This window comes from Natator depressus, chromosome 27 (genome assembly GCF_965152275.1).
Source record: "Natator depressus isolate rNatDep1 chromosome 27, rNatDep2.hap1, whole genome shotgun sequence".
Classification (NCBI taxonomy): Eukaryota; Metazoa; Chordata; order Testudines; family Cheloniidae; genus Natator; species Natator depressus.
The window spans coordinates 15,254,154-15,271,653 of NC_134260.1; the positions used below are offsets into that span (position 1 = coordinate 15,254,154).

Sequence of the window (17,500 nt, forward strand, 5' to 3'; positions counted from 1 at the left end):
GGAGCCTGCACTAGCAAAAGCAGTGGCAATAGTCTGGGGGAAACCTATACTGCTCATCATGGATTGGTTTATTTTCTCCTCCTTGACAGCCCCCATAAGAGGCAAACAACTTCTAAATAGCAACAATGAAGTATGGAGAAGCAAAGTTACTTGCCCGGTGGCAGAGAAGGCAATCCATAGGAGATCCATGCTCAGAACACCAGCGTCCTAGCTCTGCTCCCCCATGACACACAGCCTTTTGGGGGGGGTTGGGGTCAAAGGGATGGCTGAAGAAACGAGTCTGTGATACAGGAAGTGTTAGTACTCCAGGGAATAAACTGGGTGTTCACAGACTCTTAAATCACTAGTAGATGCATCTGAAAATAGGCTATAATTAGCACCTAGCATTGTTTTTTCAGTTCTAGTTTTGATTATGCTGATTGCTTACAAAGAGATGCATTTAAACAGGGATGTTTCAGAGACCACCACCACACCAGATTTATATTGACTTGTTTTGCCCTGATCTGATACAATTAATCTATCCAGTTGTCCAATAAAGCCAGCTGAGTTTAGAGCGCTTGCATTGACTTGGGGAGCTGCAAATCTTGTTTTAAAGTACTTAGGGTCACCAGAACTTCTGAATAGTTTTACAGCATGGTATTAACACCACTATGGAGTGTAAAAGGATGATTTCATACATGGTTGGTTCTTCCTCACAGCAGAGAAGAGGAAACAGTTGGAAAAAGGCAAGATATCACATAAGAGTTAAATACTTTTTCCAGGTTTAAAAAAAGTCAACTTGTCAAGTTGCACCTGAAGTTTGAGCCTCTGGTGCTGTAAGTTACTCATGCAATAGCAGTACAGTTTGGCACAGTGAGATTCCATTTTCTTCAAACAACCTGCAAGACATTAAGTCTTATGACAAGGTTCATTTCAGTGTTTGCAAAGTGCTCACACAGGGCTTTTGTTTAACAAAACCGTGAGTATGCATGCCTTGGCTGCTGCTGTGCTTGGTTCCAGAATCTAGTGCCTGACACTGTAAGAGGCAGCTACTCTTCCCTATAACACAGGCCTCCCATCACCAGTTTGAAAACCTCTCAACCCCCAAAGTGAGACTGACAACCTGTCAAGCGTGACAGGTTGAGGTCTGCTCTCTAAACCCATTCCATGCCCTTGGTGAAAGGCAGTTCCAGCAACGTGGTAGTTTACAGCAATATACCCTCTAACGTTCAAGAATTATTCCCAGAAAATCCCTTACCAATAAGGATTAAAGTTTCACTAGATCAGCTGAGGAGGACACCCATCAGAGCCTTGTAGGTGAGCAGAATGACTATACTAAGTAGATTTTAGAATCTAGTCTCAGGTTTATAGTTTCAATTTAAAGTGCTAGTTAGTGGCTCATTTAGTTATTGCTCCCAAGTGATATGAGGCAGATTCTAGTCTTTTGCATTTGTTAATGTAGCCTGCAAGCCAAGAGAAATCGCCATTTACTGACATGAAAGCTGTAGGCAGTGACAAGAGACTCCTGAGAAGGCAGCCTACAAAGAGCACTTTCTGTAGTCATATCCATGGTACTGGAATAATCCCAGCCACACTGGATACCTCAGCACTGAGGCAGGAGTGTCATCAGAGGCAGCTAGAAGCAGGTCTGATAGTAGGTAAAGGGCACTGATTCCTTTCCAAGCTCAGTGAACAAGATCTTTGTATTTTTAATGAGTAATTTTCAGACTGTATAAAAGCCAAGTACATACAGTATCCAAATTAACCCAATTAAGGATTTGGGGGTGGAGCTATTTCTATATTTTGTTTTCAATGCCAATTTAGGCCCATGTCCATTTTGGTTATTATGGGGTGCCCTTGCTGCACCATCGCTAAGGTTGATTTTTAACCTACTAGGTTGATTTGATACTAATTATGGATAAAACATCCATAGTTTTTTTCTTATTCATAACCTAGAAAGGTCACCTAATTCCTGAATTTAAATCCAATACCAACATACGTCCATTTTATAGCTTAGATTTCTATATGGCCACGATTTCCAGACAAGTAGTCTGCATTCAGCCTAACTTTGACTTAAAAATGCACAAATAAAATGAAAGCTAGAACTGAAGTGAACAAGAAAATTTCCCTGAAGAGATAAGCTGCTTGCTGCACAAGTGTAATCGGTATCAATTTCTGTGGCTTAGAAAAGCATTGGGAAATTTAGGGACTGGATGGCTCAGGCCGGTCACTTTACAGAGCCTCCCCTTCAGGTTGCTGGCTCAAGTCTAAAAGTGACCAAAAATAGCTACCATCTCCCAGTTGTTTGGTGGCGTGTGTGACATGAGCTGGTGGCCTAGTGGATAGGAGTTCTCACTGCACAATACTACCTCAGACTGGGCAATGTCACAGAGGCCAAGAACGAAATGGGCCATGGAGACCGAATCCCCTCCACCCCCACCAGGAAGTCCCTCCACAGCACCTAAGGAGTTCCATGCCGGGGCAGGGTGCGGAAGGTCGTATTGCTATTGCCCAGGCAGTAGCTGCTCTAGAGCAAAGTGGGAGAATTTAGTTCTGCAGAGTGTCAATCCAATGCAATAGCAGCTGCTGCACAGAGACGCTCCCCGAAGGACTGGAACCAGCACAGTAGATGAGTTATTGCCATTATGACTTTTATAAACTAGCATCACTCGAAAGCTTGAGTTTTGATGGGAGCAATATGAATTCTGTCATTACTTGTGAGGATACTGCTTTTGCCATTACGTCAGCAATACCAAGGTTGTTTTTTCTACCCAAGACAGCTGGATACTACTGAGTGAGGAGGGAGAAATGTCAGTTGTTTTTGTGAATGACTTAGGAGTAGGGAATTTTAAGTTAAAATAGCATAATCCAGGTTTTTAAGAGGAAACCAGTCCTGTTCACCTTCTGCTGAGTGTCTGCATGCGAGAGACTGGGCTGGTGCAAGAACATTCCTGACAAACTGAAGTCGGTCTGCCAAGGGGCACTACAGCTGCAGACACACTCAGCAGTTCTTGTTTCAAGTGAGCAGGTTTGGGTTAGGGCAAGGAGCGTCACAGGAGACAATGCAGAGTGATGTGTGGGTGCGACTGGGGCTATTGCAGCAAAAGCCTCTGCCCTGTGAACTACCAAAGCATGGTTTATTTTGAAATCCAAGCTAGCCCTACAAATTCACATCACAGTGATGTACCCAGCCACGACTGGTTGCCATACTACTTGTACCCACAGGAGACAATTTAGATTACTGTACAACGCTTTTTCTGCTGAAGATTCCCCTCTGCTACTCATGACAGAAAAATCAGAAGAGAAGGAAGTATGATTGCTTACTGGCCTCGGGAGCCAGCTGGATCCAGCTGGATCAGCTCTGACTGATCCAACAGTTCAAAGTCATCCCCTTCTGCATCGGTGTCCAAATCGGAGCTGGAGGTTCTAAGATAGGTTTTCGTGCCTCTCTGGGGATTGTCACTGCATAAGGGGCCTGGCTGAGAGGTTCCTGACAAGGCTAATTGTATCATGCCTCTGGTGACAAATCCAGCTAAGTTATTTGTAAGATTGTTTGCAGAGGGCAGTGTCCCTAGTAGGAGCGCAGGGACAGCTTCTTCTTGGTCATGTGGGTGACGCAGATCTTCCATGCCTTGCGAGCGGTAAGCAAGGCTGGGAATCCCAATGCTGGTGTCATCTTCATCATCTATTCCAGTCACCTCTGGATTTATGGAAGGGAAGTCAGGGAGATCCCTGGCAAAAGATTCTTCAGGGTCACTGTGACCATCAAGATCTAGAAGGGAAAAAGAAACAGCTGTAAGCTTACGGGCTATCCAAATCCATCAGGCAAGCATGACAGACAGTGTCATACTGATCCTCTGCAGAGTTCGGCCATCTTTGATGAAAGAAACCATTATCCTGGTCCCCAAATAAGCTACCTACTTGCCTCCTCTGACCAAACTACACTTAGTGTCACTTTCCTCTGGCAGGCATGACCGACAAAAGTTGCTCTCTTAACCAAGAGAGTGAGGATACTGCAGGGGACAGCTAGTGCGGAGAGAAACCATGTCCTCCCAGGCTTCTTTCACAGTCAGCCAGCAGAGGGTACTCAGATGTTGAACCCTCTGAGATTAAGGACTCGGCTATGAGAGTATATTGACTGGTTTTACTATAGGTGTTACACTTTGAACTGATTTAACTAAACTGGTACAAACCGCCGTGTGGACACTCATCTCTGTTTAAACCAGGCTTACTTCAGTTTCTCTCAAGTTAATTAGAAACTGATTAAGGTGAACCAGAATAAGCATCTACCCAGGAACTTGCATGAGTTTAACTGCCTTGGTTTAAAAGGACACCTTCAGTTAAATCAGTGCCACATTTCCATACTGAAAAGGCTTAGATCATCTGTGTGCCTGCCCTAGCAGACACTTTCTAGTCAGACCATTTTGCAGAAGGCCTGGCCTGACGGCTTAGGCTTACATTCCCTCTTTTGGTAGCTGTAAAACAGACTATCTAGGCACCGTATGTGGGAAAAGGATCTATTCAGACAGGACAAGGAGCTCTTCATCCTGTGGCAGCTAGCAGGGGAACATTATACACCAGAGCTCAATTCTCAGGAAATGCATCTGGTCGATTTTCCTCATTTCCCTCCTCAGCATCCACCACCCTGAAGAGTAGAGTCCCTTTGCCTTTAGGAGACTGTTTCTTCTCTCTCACCTTCAGATCCCTCAGTCAGTGGAGTCTGTCCCCTTGACAGGTTAAACGTCCCATTCTCAGTGTAGGAAACTTCAGCATCTGAATGCTCAGAGTCGGAGATAGTCAGTTCCTTAGCAACTACAGAATCATCCAGCTTTGAAGCAGAGAAGAAAAATATAATTAGAAGAACATCAGCCCTACTGGCTAAGATTGTTTCTGTGCTCCAAGGTAGAAAGATTCCCATGACCCAGCATGACAGGCTCCCACGTGAGACTTGCTTGCTGCATTGCTACCCCTGGGCGGGGAGCACTGTGAAGGAGGGGCATTAGTCCCTAAGGTGTTGGAAGAGGAGGGGTGTGGTGTGCTGGCTCCACACTGCTCCCCAATACCCTGATGGCCAATTCAGGTGCAACATCTGGCTTGGGACAGGATTGGTAGCAGGGGTGTGGAAAAGGTAACAGAGATACCTTTGAGAGTTAGGTCCTTCAGACTGAAGGACTGGAAAGTTCAAGCTTTTAAAGATACACAGATAAGATGTGGGTTTAACTGAGTGGGTTGAGAGCACTGCAGCCAGACTAATCTCGGAGCACAGGAAGGCTTGACAGTGTATGAAAGCCTGCAGCCAGACTCTGCCCAGATGTTCCTCTCCACCTGATACCCTAGGCTCGGGGCCAGAGAGCATTCCAAGGCTGCCATTTTATCACAAATCTGCTTCAGACACACAAAAGCCATCAATGCACTGGAGGCTTTCTTGCTTGACTTTGAAATTTGCAGAGATGCCTGGTTACCTTGGGACAGAATGCAGCAAGTTCTTCTTCGCTGTCACTCCCAGCATCAGCAGGCTCCTGGTTCAGCGCTCGCTGGCGCACTGCCATGAGTCAGAGCAGAAATCTCCCATTATTGTCAGGGCAGACAAGGCAACATTTAAGCATAACATTAGGCTGGGCAGAAAGTCACTTCAAATGTAGACCAAAGGGTGTCAGTCTATCACAGATCGAAATGCTGTTGTGTTAAACGTGGGCTCTATAATTACTGGTTTGGGCTGCTGCAGATTTAGTGCCAAATAGAACAAAGCTCAGCAGCAACCTCACACTGGAGAGAGAGAGGCTACAAACAAAAATCAGCTTTCACCAAGCAACACTTAGTGCTCTTGCGTTCCCACAGCTGAGAAAGGGGAAAGGAGCCATTGGGAATTTGTAGAAAGCAGGGACCCCGTGTCGTTGCATAACTTCATCTCTGTGGGGGAGCTGCGAATATTTGACAACAGAACTCAAAATGAATGCTGTAAAACACATGCAGTTGCCTTCACGCCCCATGACTCAGGGTTCATGTCAGCAACTGTTTGTAGATTTCAAGGGCTGGCTGTTTGTCTGGTTAGTTTCAGAAACTCTTGGAATCTTACATTGCTTCACTCGTTGCTTTGACATCATGTAGCCTCGAACGCTAAAATCCAACCGCTGCAGAGCTGGCTCCAGCTTCATGTACATGCGTTGCCCCAGTCTGTGGTACACCGCGAGAGGCCATAGCAGGATGAAGAGCACTGAGGTAAATGGGGAAGCTGGTTAGAAACTTGCCTGTGCTACTTGGCAGATCTGTCAATCAAGTGTTTTGGGATGCAGTATACAGATACAAAACTCAGTTTTGCTGTGCTGTATGCACACAATCCAATGCGTCAGAAGCTAGGTAGAGAGCAGTGCAGATCTGTGCTGACTTACTAGAACTAAGATAGCAACATATTAGAGCATTTACTGCACGTAACTGCCTAAACAGACATGCACACAGAGCATATTGGGGACTAGCTGGCCAATCTCTCCTAACATTTTAACATCCTAGCACAAGAGCAACCGCATTTTATATTGTATGTGTCAGAATTTTAGCCGCTCATATCCGCTGCACCTCTGAGTCTACGTTCGAGATACTGCCCCAGCTCTCTGTTTACAAACCTTGTTTGACTGAGGAATGTTGTACTTACGCATAAGGTATGAGAGCAAGAGTCCAGGAATGTACCGGCCCAGAACAGCCAAGAAAGTAAAGACTCCACACACTAAAAGGCAAAACTGAAGGCATAGTAGAAAGCATGAGTTTCCATAGCATTAAAATAACCAAATCAGGTGACTTCAGCTGGTGTAACTGGGTTGTTTTCTTGAGAGTTCCAGGCCAAGAAGCAACAGATCAAATATCAGCAACACTGTTTGGATACTCCGGTTGTCTTAGGCAATCGTATTTCATTAGAATAGATACCAAAACATCTCATTTTAAGAGATTTTGTCTATCATCCCAAGACACCTTGGCAATTTAAAGGGAACTTAAGTTACTGCTCACTGCTGTAGGTAGGGTAAGATACTACAGTGTCTGTGCTGACAAGCAAATGTAAGGTTATGGGAGATGGTCCCTTCCAAAGGAGGGAGTAGGGGCATGTTTCATGAGGCTGCAATCACAGTAATAAGTGTCTAATTATTCAGCCTCTTCACACTACTCAGCCTAGTGACAACTGTGATTGTATAACACTGGTTCTCTTTTCTATAGGAAGTGAGGGGAAAAAAAAAAAAAAAAGATTCTCAAACCACTTCCTGGTTTGGTTTTTAAGTTATTAAAAGCCAGACTCAGGGAAAGAACTGTGAGGTTAATAGCAGACACTTCAGACCAATACCCACAGAAGGAACAGCTACATTTACAGCTAAATAAAACAAAATGAAAACAAGCAAAGTTGCCATCTCCCCGCCCCGCTCGCTTGTATGTTCTATCCCTTTCCACCTCCCTTTTTCAGAGTGGGAGCTCTTCGGGGGCAGGGAACATCTTATGTTTGGAACACATGTACCCATTCTGGATGCTCCTGCAATACACAGAGTGGCTGTCTGCATCAAAGATTAGATGCCAAGGGTTTAGTTTGCCCAAGTACGTGTACTCTTACCTTGCCGGGATTTTGCTTTTTGAAAACGAAGAGGTTCCTTAAGAAGGTGACCCCAGTAACCCATCCATCAGCTAAATGGTGACACAGCTCCGGCACACTCAGCAACTGAGGGTGAACATAGCCCCAGCTACAGAGAAGGCAGAATAATTAGTGCGCAGGTGTCCACTGAGCCACATGGTGTTACTAAACTGACCTTAATATAGGGCACTCTTCATTACAGAAGCATTGTTTCAAAAGCACTTTCTCCCCCCTCCACCAGCTGCCCTAAGTCTGGAACACCAGACCTAGCACTTGGAAAAAATCAAATAGCTAGACCCATCTGCCATTTGATATACACCCCAGTTTTCTTTAAATTACAGACAGCTAATAATTAGCTGAGTACGGCAATTAGAATGCAAGAACTTGCAAGTTGTTGGATGTCAAAAGCAGCTGGCAGGCCCCATGTTGTGCAAACTCCCATAACAATCACGTGCATCCAATTAGAGCACACAAGGATTTTGGCGATCACTAACACAGTTTAGACTGAGTTACAGTGAAATGGAGGAAAGCCCTGCTTGAAGCTTCATCTTTTAGTTCAGCTAAGGCTGAGGCAGGGGGATTTAGCCAGTACATTCGAGTTATTTCTTGGCGTTTACACCTCCCCACCCCTTGCAAGAATTCAGTGCCAAGTTTCCAAGGAGCGCTGTGACCTAGTTAGTGGAAATTTGTCGTCACTTTTGAAAGGCTACTTTTGGTAGCGTCTGCTCGTGCTCATTAACCTTAGGTCACATGGTATCTGTGCCTTCGGAAGAGCGCTTCCTCCTGTGCCAGGTCACTCGAGAGAGACACTTTTGTGACACCTGATTAGGTGGTTTTCTAACATTTGAGGGGTTTTACAACGTAAACTTTCGAAAGATTGATTTGGCTATTTAGTGCAAGTGAACAACAGAGCAGACAAGAAAAAGCTAGTCTGTGAGGAACCATTAGCAAAGGGATAAATAAGGAGAGGGAAATATAATGTCACTGTTTAAACCCATCGTACACCCACATCTTGAATACTGCGTGCAGTTTTGGTCACACCATCTAAAACAAAGGGCATTAGAACTGGAAACGGTACAGAAAAGGGCAACAAAAATGATTAGGGGTGTAGAACAGCTAGATACAAGGAGCGATTGAAAAGAGTGGGATAGTTTAGCTTAGAAAACAGGCAACTAAGGAGACATATGACAGGTCTATAAAATCATGAATGGTGTGGAGAAAGCGAATAAGGAAGTGTTATTTACCCCTTCATATAACACCAGAACCAGGGGTCACCCAATGAAATTAATAGGCAGCAGGTTTAAAATGAACAAAACAAAGTATTTCTTCACACAGTCAACCTGTGGAATTCATTGCCAGGTGATGTTGTGAAGGCCAAAAGTGTAACTGGATTAAAAAAGAACTAGATATGTTCATGAAGGATAGATTCCTCAATGGCTGTTAGCCAAGATGGCCAGAGACACAATCCATGCTGTGGGTGTCCCTAAACCTCTGACTGCCAGAAGCTGGGACTGGACTGCAGGGGATAGACAGAAATTGTCCTGTTCTGTTCATCCCCTCTGAGACTTGAGGCACTGGCCACTGTCGGAAGACAGGATACCGGGCTAGATGGACCATTGGTCTGACCCAGTCTGGCCGTTTCTATGTAAGCTGTGCCTGGAGAGAGGAAAGTACTGTTATGGAGGACAAAACCCCTAGAGTTCTAGTTTTGTTGTTAATGCTGCACTCAGGGGCACACTAACCACCAGGGAAGCCTGCAGTAAATCCAGCTCTGGTCAGAGAAGTTTGACAAGTTCTCATTTCAAAAAAGGTTATTCTGTCACACTTGCAAGGGAGCTCTCAATGAACTTTAAAGGCACCACAAGAAAACTTTAACGTAGTGGGGTCTTTACAAAGCCGACGTGAACATTATCCCCATTTTACACACGAGGCTGTGTGGGCAGGGAGAGGTTCAGTGACTGGCCCAAGGTCAGAACAAAAGCTTGTGGCAGAGGCAGAACAGAACCCCTCCCCCCCTCTGAAACTGAGCAGATATGACAAGCATGTGCAAAAAATGAGCGAGTTCTGTCATCATAACAAAGTACCAACACAGCAGCAAACCAGAAGGGAAAAAAAGAGGGATTTAATTAGTGTTCCATACCTCTCATTGTCCAATTCGTCAGATCTTGCCACTAAAATATTAAGAACAGACACGGAATTAGTTACAAGGAATTTTTCAGTAAGAATGCTCAGCTAATGGGAATTTGACTAAAACTTGTATGAGGCTGGGAAACAACCAGTGTGACTGATAAAGGTAATTAACCAAAAATCCGTTGTTCTGCATCATATTCTCATAGGACAGCCTGAGACAGCCCTCCCCCTCTGTGTCACAACAGGTACCATTAGAGAGAATGACTGGATGGCTATTCTGTTCTGCAAATCACGAATAGCTCATTTTAGACTTAACCACAAGCAAGAACTACCAGTCCTGTTTCAAAATGCAGCCTACATACCTGTTACTATACTGGGTGTGCTGAGGAATGGACGATTTGCTCATAATTCAGAGACATCCAGGAGAGCCTTACTTCCTGGACTGGGGTTGATAAGTGACCCAGAGACAGGCTAGCTTAGAGAACTGACACAGCTTGGGACTATTGAGGGACTTGAATATACAACCCTCAAGATAAGTAGAAACAATTAGCAGCACACAGCCACCATAAGCCTGCCTACCTTCCAAAGAAAGTTGATGCCAGGAATCACTGCCAGCTTCTATGCCTCAGCTTGTGTTGTCTCTTGGAAGACCATATTAATGCTTATTACCTAACCTCAACTAGCTAGCCAGGGAGTTACCCCTGGGGAGCCTGCAGATCACACACCGATTTGTTTGTAGGTAGTGAGTGGGCTGTGCATCAAATCTTATGTGTTCAAGGCAAGGATGGCTGAGTTCTACGTTAGAGCTGGTGATTTACTGAACACTTTGGTATTCAAGTAACTGACAGTTCTTGACAATTCCGCCCCTCTCAGAATCTCCATAATGAGGCTGGGTCTCTGACAACCACTATTTATTACCTTACAAACACTCTGAAACAATTTCCAGTGTGTTCAAGTGAGAAAACCAATCCAGTCCTACCCTGCAAGCTCTGATTTCTTAAACTGGAAGCTCATTGGGGCAGACTTGTGTCTTCTGTGCAGTCAATCTATCGTGGGCACTACTAGAATATCAAATTGTGTCACTGACTGGCTCCTCACCTAAGCTAGCTCCTGGGAGGAGCCAAGTGGGGTGTGTGTGTCTGTGCTAAGCCCCACCCCCCTGAGATAGGCTCCTCCTTCTGTTTGGGATTCTCAGCTGAAAACCCACTCTTGGCACTAGGCACCTTGTGCAAGGAGGGAAGAGGAGAAGGAGGAAGACCCCCCTCGGAACTTTTAGCCAAGTGGTTAGGGCCCTCAAACTGGGGGGTTTCCACATCCCAGTTAACTCCCCTCCTCCCCCCCCCCGTACACCTCAGGGGGGAAGGGAGGGATTTGAACTGGGATCTGCAGCCTCTCAGGTAAGGGCCATAAATACTGGGCTACAGGATACTCTGATGTGGGGCTACCTCACCGTGCAAAAATAATTTTTAAAAGTCACTGGGCCAGAAAGCAACACAACTGCCCACACAAGCACACAGGCATGAGAATGACTTGCAGCCTAGGGGGTCGAGCACTCACCCAGGACGTGGAAGACCCAGGATCCAGTTCTCCTGTTCCAACAACTTTTTACATTTATTCACTGTGGACAGCTTCATTAGGGGGGGGAGAGAGAGAGCGAGCACATCTCCCATCAGGATCACATAGCCCAGATATAAGAGCACTCACCTGAAAGGTAGTACATCCCTGTTCAAATTCTCTCCCACACAGGTGGAAGGGGGGGACTTGAACCAGGGGCTCTCCCACATTCTAGGTGAGTAGCCTAACCACTGGGCTAAAAGTTATGAGGGAAGCCCCCCTACCAGCTGTTCACATTTGTGGCCCACTCTGAGGCAGTTTAACGGATCGGGCTCCACAGGCAAGCTAGGCAGGGGGCAGATCACCTTTCCCCAGTTCGGGCATTGCACTGGGGCTGAGTCGTTCACATGCCTACATGGGGCTGCAGTGCACATGCTCAGGGACAAAAACATAGGCATCTAGTGAACTTTTACGGCAAAACCTTAGGTGCTGAGTGAGTTTAGGCGCATGCAGGGTTTGGCAGCAGCTCTGCAGAGGTTTTGCGAATCCCCGTGGGGTCTGGTTCTGGAATTCACCCGCATAAGTCCTATTGTGAATCTAGCCCTTCGTGACTCTGTCTGAGGCATATTTAAAGCCAAATGGTGCAGAGAAAGAGTGTGTGGTGGGAAGTTGAGAAACAGGTGTCATTTTCAGGGGCCAGCTCTAACTGCAGCATCTTACCTTTAATTTCAGGCCAGATTTTATTCTTCCATTGATCTAAACAAACTATTATTATCAGGCCAAATGCAACCAAGAACACCAGCCGAAGGGAAGTCAGTGCCAAAAAACTGCAAAATAAAAAAGAAGCAGAGAAAGAGTCCGCAGTGAGCACATGGGTCTGTTTCTACTGTTGTACCAGGCCTCTCAAATTAGCACCTCTAGTTAAATGCACTGACCAACTGGGTTGGGTGAAGTAAGAAAATAGCTCATTTGGTCTTCGGGGGCAGCAGACATCTCAAATCAAGACTGGTATCCGATCTAATGGAACTGGATATTCTTGTTACTCAGGTGTTTGGAGCTCACCCTGATTTATTTCTAAAATAATTTTATATGTACGTTGAAGACACCAGTTTTATCTTACTCTCTTGAATGAGCAGGGAGTACAGCAACTAACCACCGCAGCAAGGCAGTATGAGACGAGTGATGTTTGCATCACTCTAGTTAGTCTGTCAGCATTTCCACAAGCCACACTGACATTAAAGATGCTTGGCTTTGTGCACTAGTCAGGATCTGGCAGATGCCTCCAATTCTGAGTCAAAGTGGTTTTTGAATTAATCAGGAATTAGGAGATGCAAAAACATTTTATTCATGAGTGTTCTTCGTCTTGTATCTATTACACCTCAGACTAACCAGCCACCCTGGAAAGTGTTGTATGATGGAGAAAGGGAGGTCAACCAGTCCTCCACTCACCTAGCCGGGGTAGGAGGAGTGGTTGTTTTTACACCAAGTTGCCTCTAGAACCTTAAAGACATGTTTCATGTTTGTTCAGGGTTTCTGTGCCCCACAGCCTCAGTTTACAGCTAGTTTGGTGGAGGCCATCAGTGGTCCCAAGGCACAAACTGTCACCTTCGTCCCCACTTTCTCGTTTAAAAGGTAGTTAGTTTTGAGTATTGAGGTTTTCTGCTTGCAGACGGGTCCCTCCCTATGAGTTTCCTACTCCCTACACAGAATCCTGAACTTAATGGTGCTCATCTGGAATTATCCGCTGCTAAAAAGACTCTAAAAGAGTAATTAACAGTTTGACACCAGTACCCCTAGTTCCCATCTTCCTCAACTGCTGAAATAGCTCACAAGCTCAACGTCTGTCCAGTCTTTTCAGCTTCCCCTCAGGCTATTAACTAAATCAGTCAAATGGTAAAACTAACGGATTTTGTAGCGATTATTGCTTAATTATGACAATAATAAGGTTCAGTACCAAAGCTCTTATCTATTTTTAATCATACAGACTGTTCAGGACATGTGTTTGTCTACCATAAAGCACCAGCTGGTAGGGCCAAGCAAGTGACAGGTCCCATGGAGGGAATTCACAGGGCAAAGATCAGGCAAAAAGACAAGTCGCATTTAGCATTAAAAAAAGCTTGCTGTGGATTGATTAAGGACAGAAAACTGATGGAATCAGAAGAAATGCTGCGTAGCTCTTCTCAATATGGCTGTTTCCCCACTTGTGCTCCAATAGCATGGTCACACCATGGCACAATGCCAGTTAGAGCTTAAAATCCATAATCCATACCAAAACAAGCAGACATTCCAGTAGCTTAAGAGACTGAAGAATTAAACCCTCTACAAATTCAAAAGAAGTTAAAAAGACTGGGACTGTTCAGGTTAGAAAAGTGACAACTAAGGAGAGGGATATGACAGAGGTCTATAAAATCATGTCTAGGATGAAGACCGGGAATCAGGAAGTCTTATTTACTCCTTCCCATGATTCAAGGACCAGGGGGTCACCCAGTGAAATGAATAGGTAGCAGGTTTAAAAAAAAACAAAAAAAGCCCAAAAAACCCCACACATAACAAAGTACTTCTTCACAAAACCCACAATAAGTCTTTGTATCTCATTGCCAGGGGATGTTGTGAAGGCCAGAACTATAACTGGGTTGAACAAAAAATTAGATACGTTTGTGGAGGATCGTCCTCCAAGTCAGGGATGCAACCAGATGCCCTGTGTCCCCCTAAACCTCTGAATGCCAGCAGCTGGGACTGCAGGACACGGGATAGATCACTCAATAACTGCCCTCATTCTGGTCATTCCCTCTGAAGTATCTGACACTGACCACTGGTGGAAGACAGGATACTGGGCTAGACAGACCATTGATCTGACCAGTATGACCATTCTTATGTTGTGTTCTGGCTCAGTTCTGCACTAGATTTCTCCCCACCCTGTGTGATATTTTGTAAGATGTGAATCCAGTTTTGGAAGAAAAGCAGATCATTTAAATTCCCTAGCTCAAGGTTCAAATACTCAGCAGTCAATAAGGCAACATGAATAAGCTGCATTGAAATCCATCCAGACAAATACACAGCGCAAGAAGTACATGCACAAAGGAAAGCAACAGAAATGGTTGAATTCTGAAGACTGGCTACATGCCTAGAAGAATCAGACTGGGACACGAGGAAAAATACAGCCACAAGACATAGATATGCATGTAGGGTATTTTTGTTTTTATAAGAAAACACACAAAGGTCAATTATAGCCTAGCAATCATTAACTACAGCTAAGTGGGTCTATGCAGTCATTTGATTGGGAGCGCATGCTAACAGTTTATCCCCTTTCCAAATGGTGGTTTAAATCTGGAGATTATTTGTTGAAAACCCAGAGAAACACATACTGCACAGAAGAGGTAATTTCACATAAGCCTTCCTACCATGGCCGGGTATTAGACAAACACCACAGTTCAGTGCTGTCAAAACAAGAGCATGTGACCAGCCACTTATGGTTATAAAGGATTGTCCAATGAAAGCAGTTCCTCCTGAGAGGCACAGCGTATAGTGATTCCCCTCCCTCAGGGCACTTCACAATTTCCTCCTGGAGGAAATGCAGATGGAAATCACGATGGAAGAGGAAAACCAAACTAATGAGGCATTTGGATACCACGGAGGGACACAGTGCATGAAGCTATGAAGATAACTGCCTGCAGCTTAAATATCAGGGATCGTTTAAGCGCCCCCAACATAGTCATGTTGTCTGTATAAACACCATAACGAGAGTGTGTTCCAAGAACTCCAGCAGAGTTATGGTTACATACGGAGACAACTTCTCTTTTAGGCATTTTTATATTAAAACTTTAAACAAACATGAAGCTTAGTAGCCTCTTCACAAGACACGCACTGGGAATTACTTCCCTGTTACCCTCCCAACCAGCCTGTCCATTACAGCCACCCACAGCTACTCCTGCCACTGCAGCTGCTACTTGCTTTGTCAATGTCAGTGTTCAGAGAATGACATCGGTACCTCCAGGTAGTGGCAACTTTGAATAATTACTTTGTCTCACTACTTCGTTCCCTGCCATTCATGTGACTCCCAGTTAGTCCTTTGTGGGGCCCCTGGAGCCGGATATTGAGATTGAATTTATGAGACCTCTGCAATAACTAGTCAACATAGAAGCAAGTTAACAGATTTCAACAGTTACTTTGGGCAACTGTTCGCAATTTTGAACAGTCACACTGACAGAAACAAGTTACCACCCAGTACTATCAGAGTGATAACTGGGTAAAGGATTGTATAGTAAAGCCTTCTGAACGTGTTTTTATGTGCTCCTCCTCCTGGTGCCATGAGTGTAAAACGAGTCCAAACAGCATTGCTTTTGTAACACTGCCTGGAGATTAAACAGACTCTGAAAACTGTCAGATGAGACAGCCTTCTGATTAACAAATTAAACATCTGAAAGCTCAAGCTGATCAACAGGAAACCCTGTTATAAATTTCCTACTTTTTGTGAATGCTATTTCTCAGTGGAGACCTCAACAAGAACATTATGTGCTAGAAAGGGCTCCCAATGTCGGCCACTTTGAATCTTCCCTCTTCCTAAACACGTGACTTTTGCCAGTAGGAGCCTACTCAAGGGTTCCAGGCACCTCAGGAGTGGAAGCCCCATCGACAATACTCACACTTACACTGCTGAATTTTACTGCTTTTAGTCTAACTTGAGAATTGTTTCTTACATGAAATTGCCAGCTGGTCAAGGCTTTGCTAGGAGAACACAGCTAGATGGACTTTACTTGATTTCACCTATTAAGATTAACTGTTACTTTATCACCCATTTCTTTGTGATTTAGAAGATGTAAGGCCAGACCCAGTGGCCTAAATTGTAGTCCATTTCACTATGAAGGGCTGGTTCCTTATGCTCAGCCCCTGGAGGGCGGATCTGCACTTGTAATTACCCAGACAGCAATCCTCTTTAGTTAACTTAATAGCATTGACTCAGGCTCCCTTTGGACCTCATCATTCTCTCGCAGTCAGAAGGCTGGTGACTGATGTAGGATGTGGAAAGTCCCCAGGGAGGTGAGGGGACGGAGGAACAGAACAGTGTTACAACCATCACAAAGGATTTTCTCTTGTTCCAAGTCAGGCCCCCCACAGCTGCACGAGGCTGTTGGAAGACCATAGCCAGAGCTATGAAAATATCTTGTGACCGATAAAGTCAAAACCAGCCTAGCAGTCCATCCTGGGCTTCAGACTAGAGGTCCAAACCCATTGCACTGTTGTGAGTAATGTAACCTTGAAATTCCATCATCTTGGAAACCTTTTACGTTTAGACTCGGCAGAACGGAATTTTTGCCATTACGCCGGGATCCTTGCGCCGTCGGCGAGCGGCAGCCTCTTCCTTTCGGCAGCGCCTGCCTAAACGCCAGGACCCTGAACCCAGACGACCAGCTGCAGCCGTTTAACAGCAAGGAGAATTAATGTCAGTCTCGGCACAGGGCCCCGTTGAGGAAGCAGCTCCACAGACCACCAGAAGCGTGACCCTGACCCTGACCCCCAGCCCTCCTCGCGAGGGCCGCTCGATCGCTGCTGGAGAAGGATCCAGGCAGCTGTTTCTCAGAAACCGGCTCACAAAACCGCCTGTACGGGGCACTCGTGTCCTAGACCGGGGGGGGGGGGGGCGCAAACTTTTCCCGCGGTGACCCCCCCCCACACACAGCAAGCCCCCGAGGGCCCCCCCCGCGCCTGCATTTAAAGCACGGGGGTTTTAGCGCGTTTAACACCATGACACCTCGGGCGCTAGCCCCCCCCGGGCCCGCCCCGCCCCTCAGCAGACCGCCCGCCCCCCCCGGACCCCCCGAGGGAACAGGAGCCCGGCGGGCCCAGCCGGTCGCTGGCTCCCCGCCGGGCGCGAGGCCCCCCCGGCCCCGGCCCCCGCGAGGCCCCCCCGGCCCCGGCCCCGCCCCCCGCGGGCCCCGCTCACCAGAAGGCGCCGTGCGCGCCCGCCCAGCCCAGCGCGCCGCGGCCCGGCCGCTCCCAGACCAGCGCGGCCTGCAGCGCGCCCAGCAGCGGCTCGTAGGGCCCGAGCCGGGCCCGCAGGGCGGCGCTCAGCGCCCGCACGCGCCGCTCCCGCTCGCCCGCCCGGCTCCCTCCGGCCGCGGCCGCCATGGCTTCCCCGCCAGGGGGCCGGGCGCCGCCCCGCGCCGGCACGTCACAGGCGGCCCGGGTCAGCCCGGCCCCGTCGCGGGGTCACCCGTGCTGCCGCCGCATGGCGGA

The 17,500-nt window shown here is 46.5% G+C and overlaps 1 protein-coding gene across 1 annotated transcript; it reads right to left on the bottom strand.

Moving 5' to 3' along the window:
* Positions 1–1,685: 1,685 nt before the first annotated feature.
* On the bottom strand, positions 1,686–17,392 carry RETREG3 (reticulophagy regulator family member 3). The gene is made up of 9 exons (XM_074940978.1): positions 17,208–17,392; positions 11,987–12,093; positions 9,723–9,753; positions 7,565–7,691; positions 6,626–6,710; positions 6,056–6,193; positions 5,442–5,521; positions 4,675–4,807; positions 1,686–3,751 (listed from the first exon to the last, which is right to left on the bottom strand). Exons 1-9 carry the CDS (start codon positions 17,390–17,392, stop codon positions 3,300–3,302), a joined length of 1,338 nt encoding a protein of 445 aa, XP_074797079.1. The 3' UTR covers positions 1,686–3,299.
* Between the last annotated feature and the right edge of the window lie 108 nt (positions 17,393–17,500).

Coding starts and splice junctions, on each gene's coding strand:
- RETREG3 (XM_074940978.1), bottom strand. CDS start 17,392: ATGGCGGCCGCGGCCGGAGGGAGCCGGGCGGGCGAGCGGGAGCGGCGC. Junction 12,094..17,207: donor GGCGCGCACGGCGCCTTCTG/GTGAGCGGGGCC, acceptor TTTATTTTGCAG/TTTTTTGGCACTGACTTCCC. Junction 3,752..4,674: donor ACTGACTGAGGGATCTGAAG/GTGAGAGAGAAG, acceptor TTTCCCTTCTAG/ATCTTGATGGTCACAGTGAC.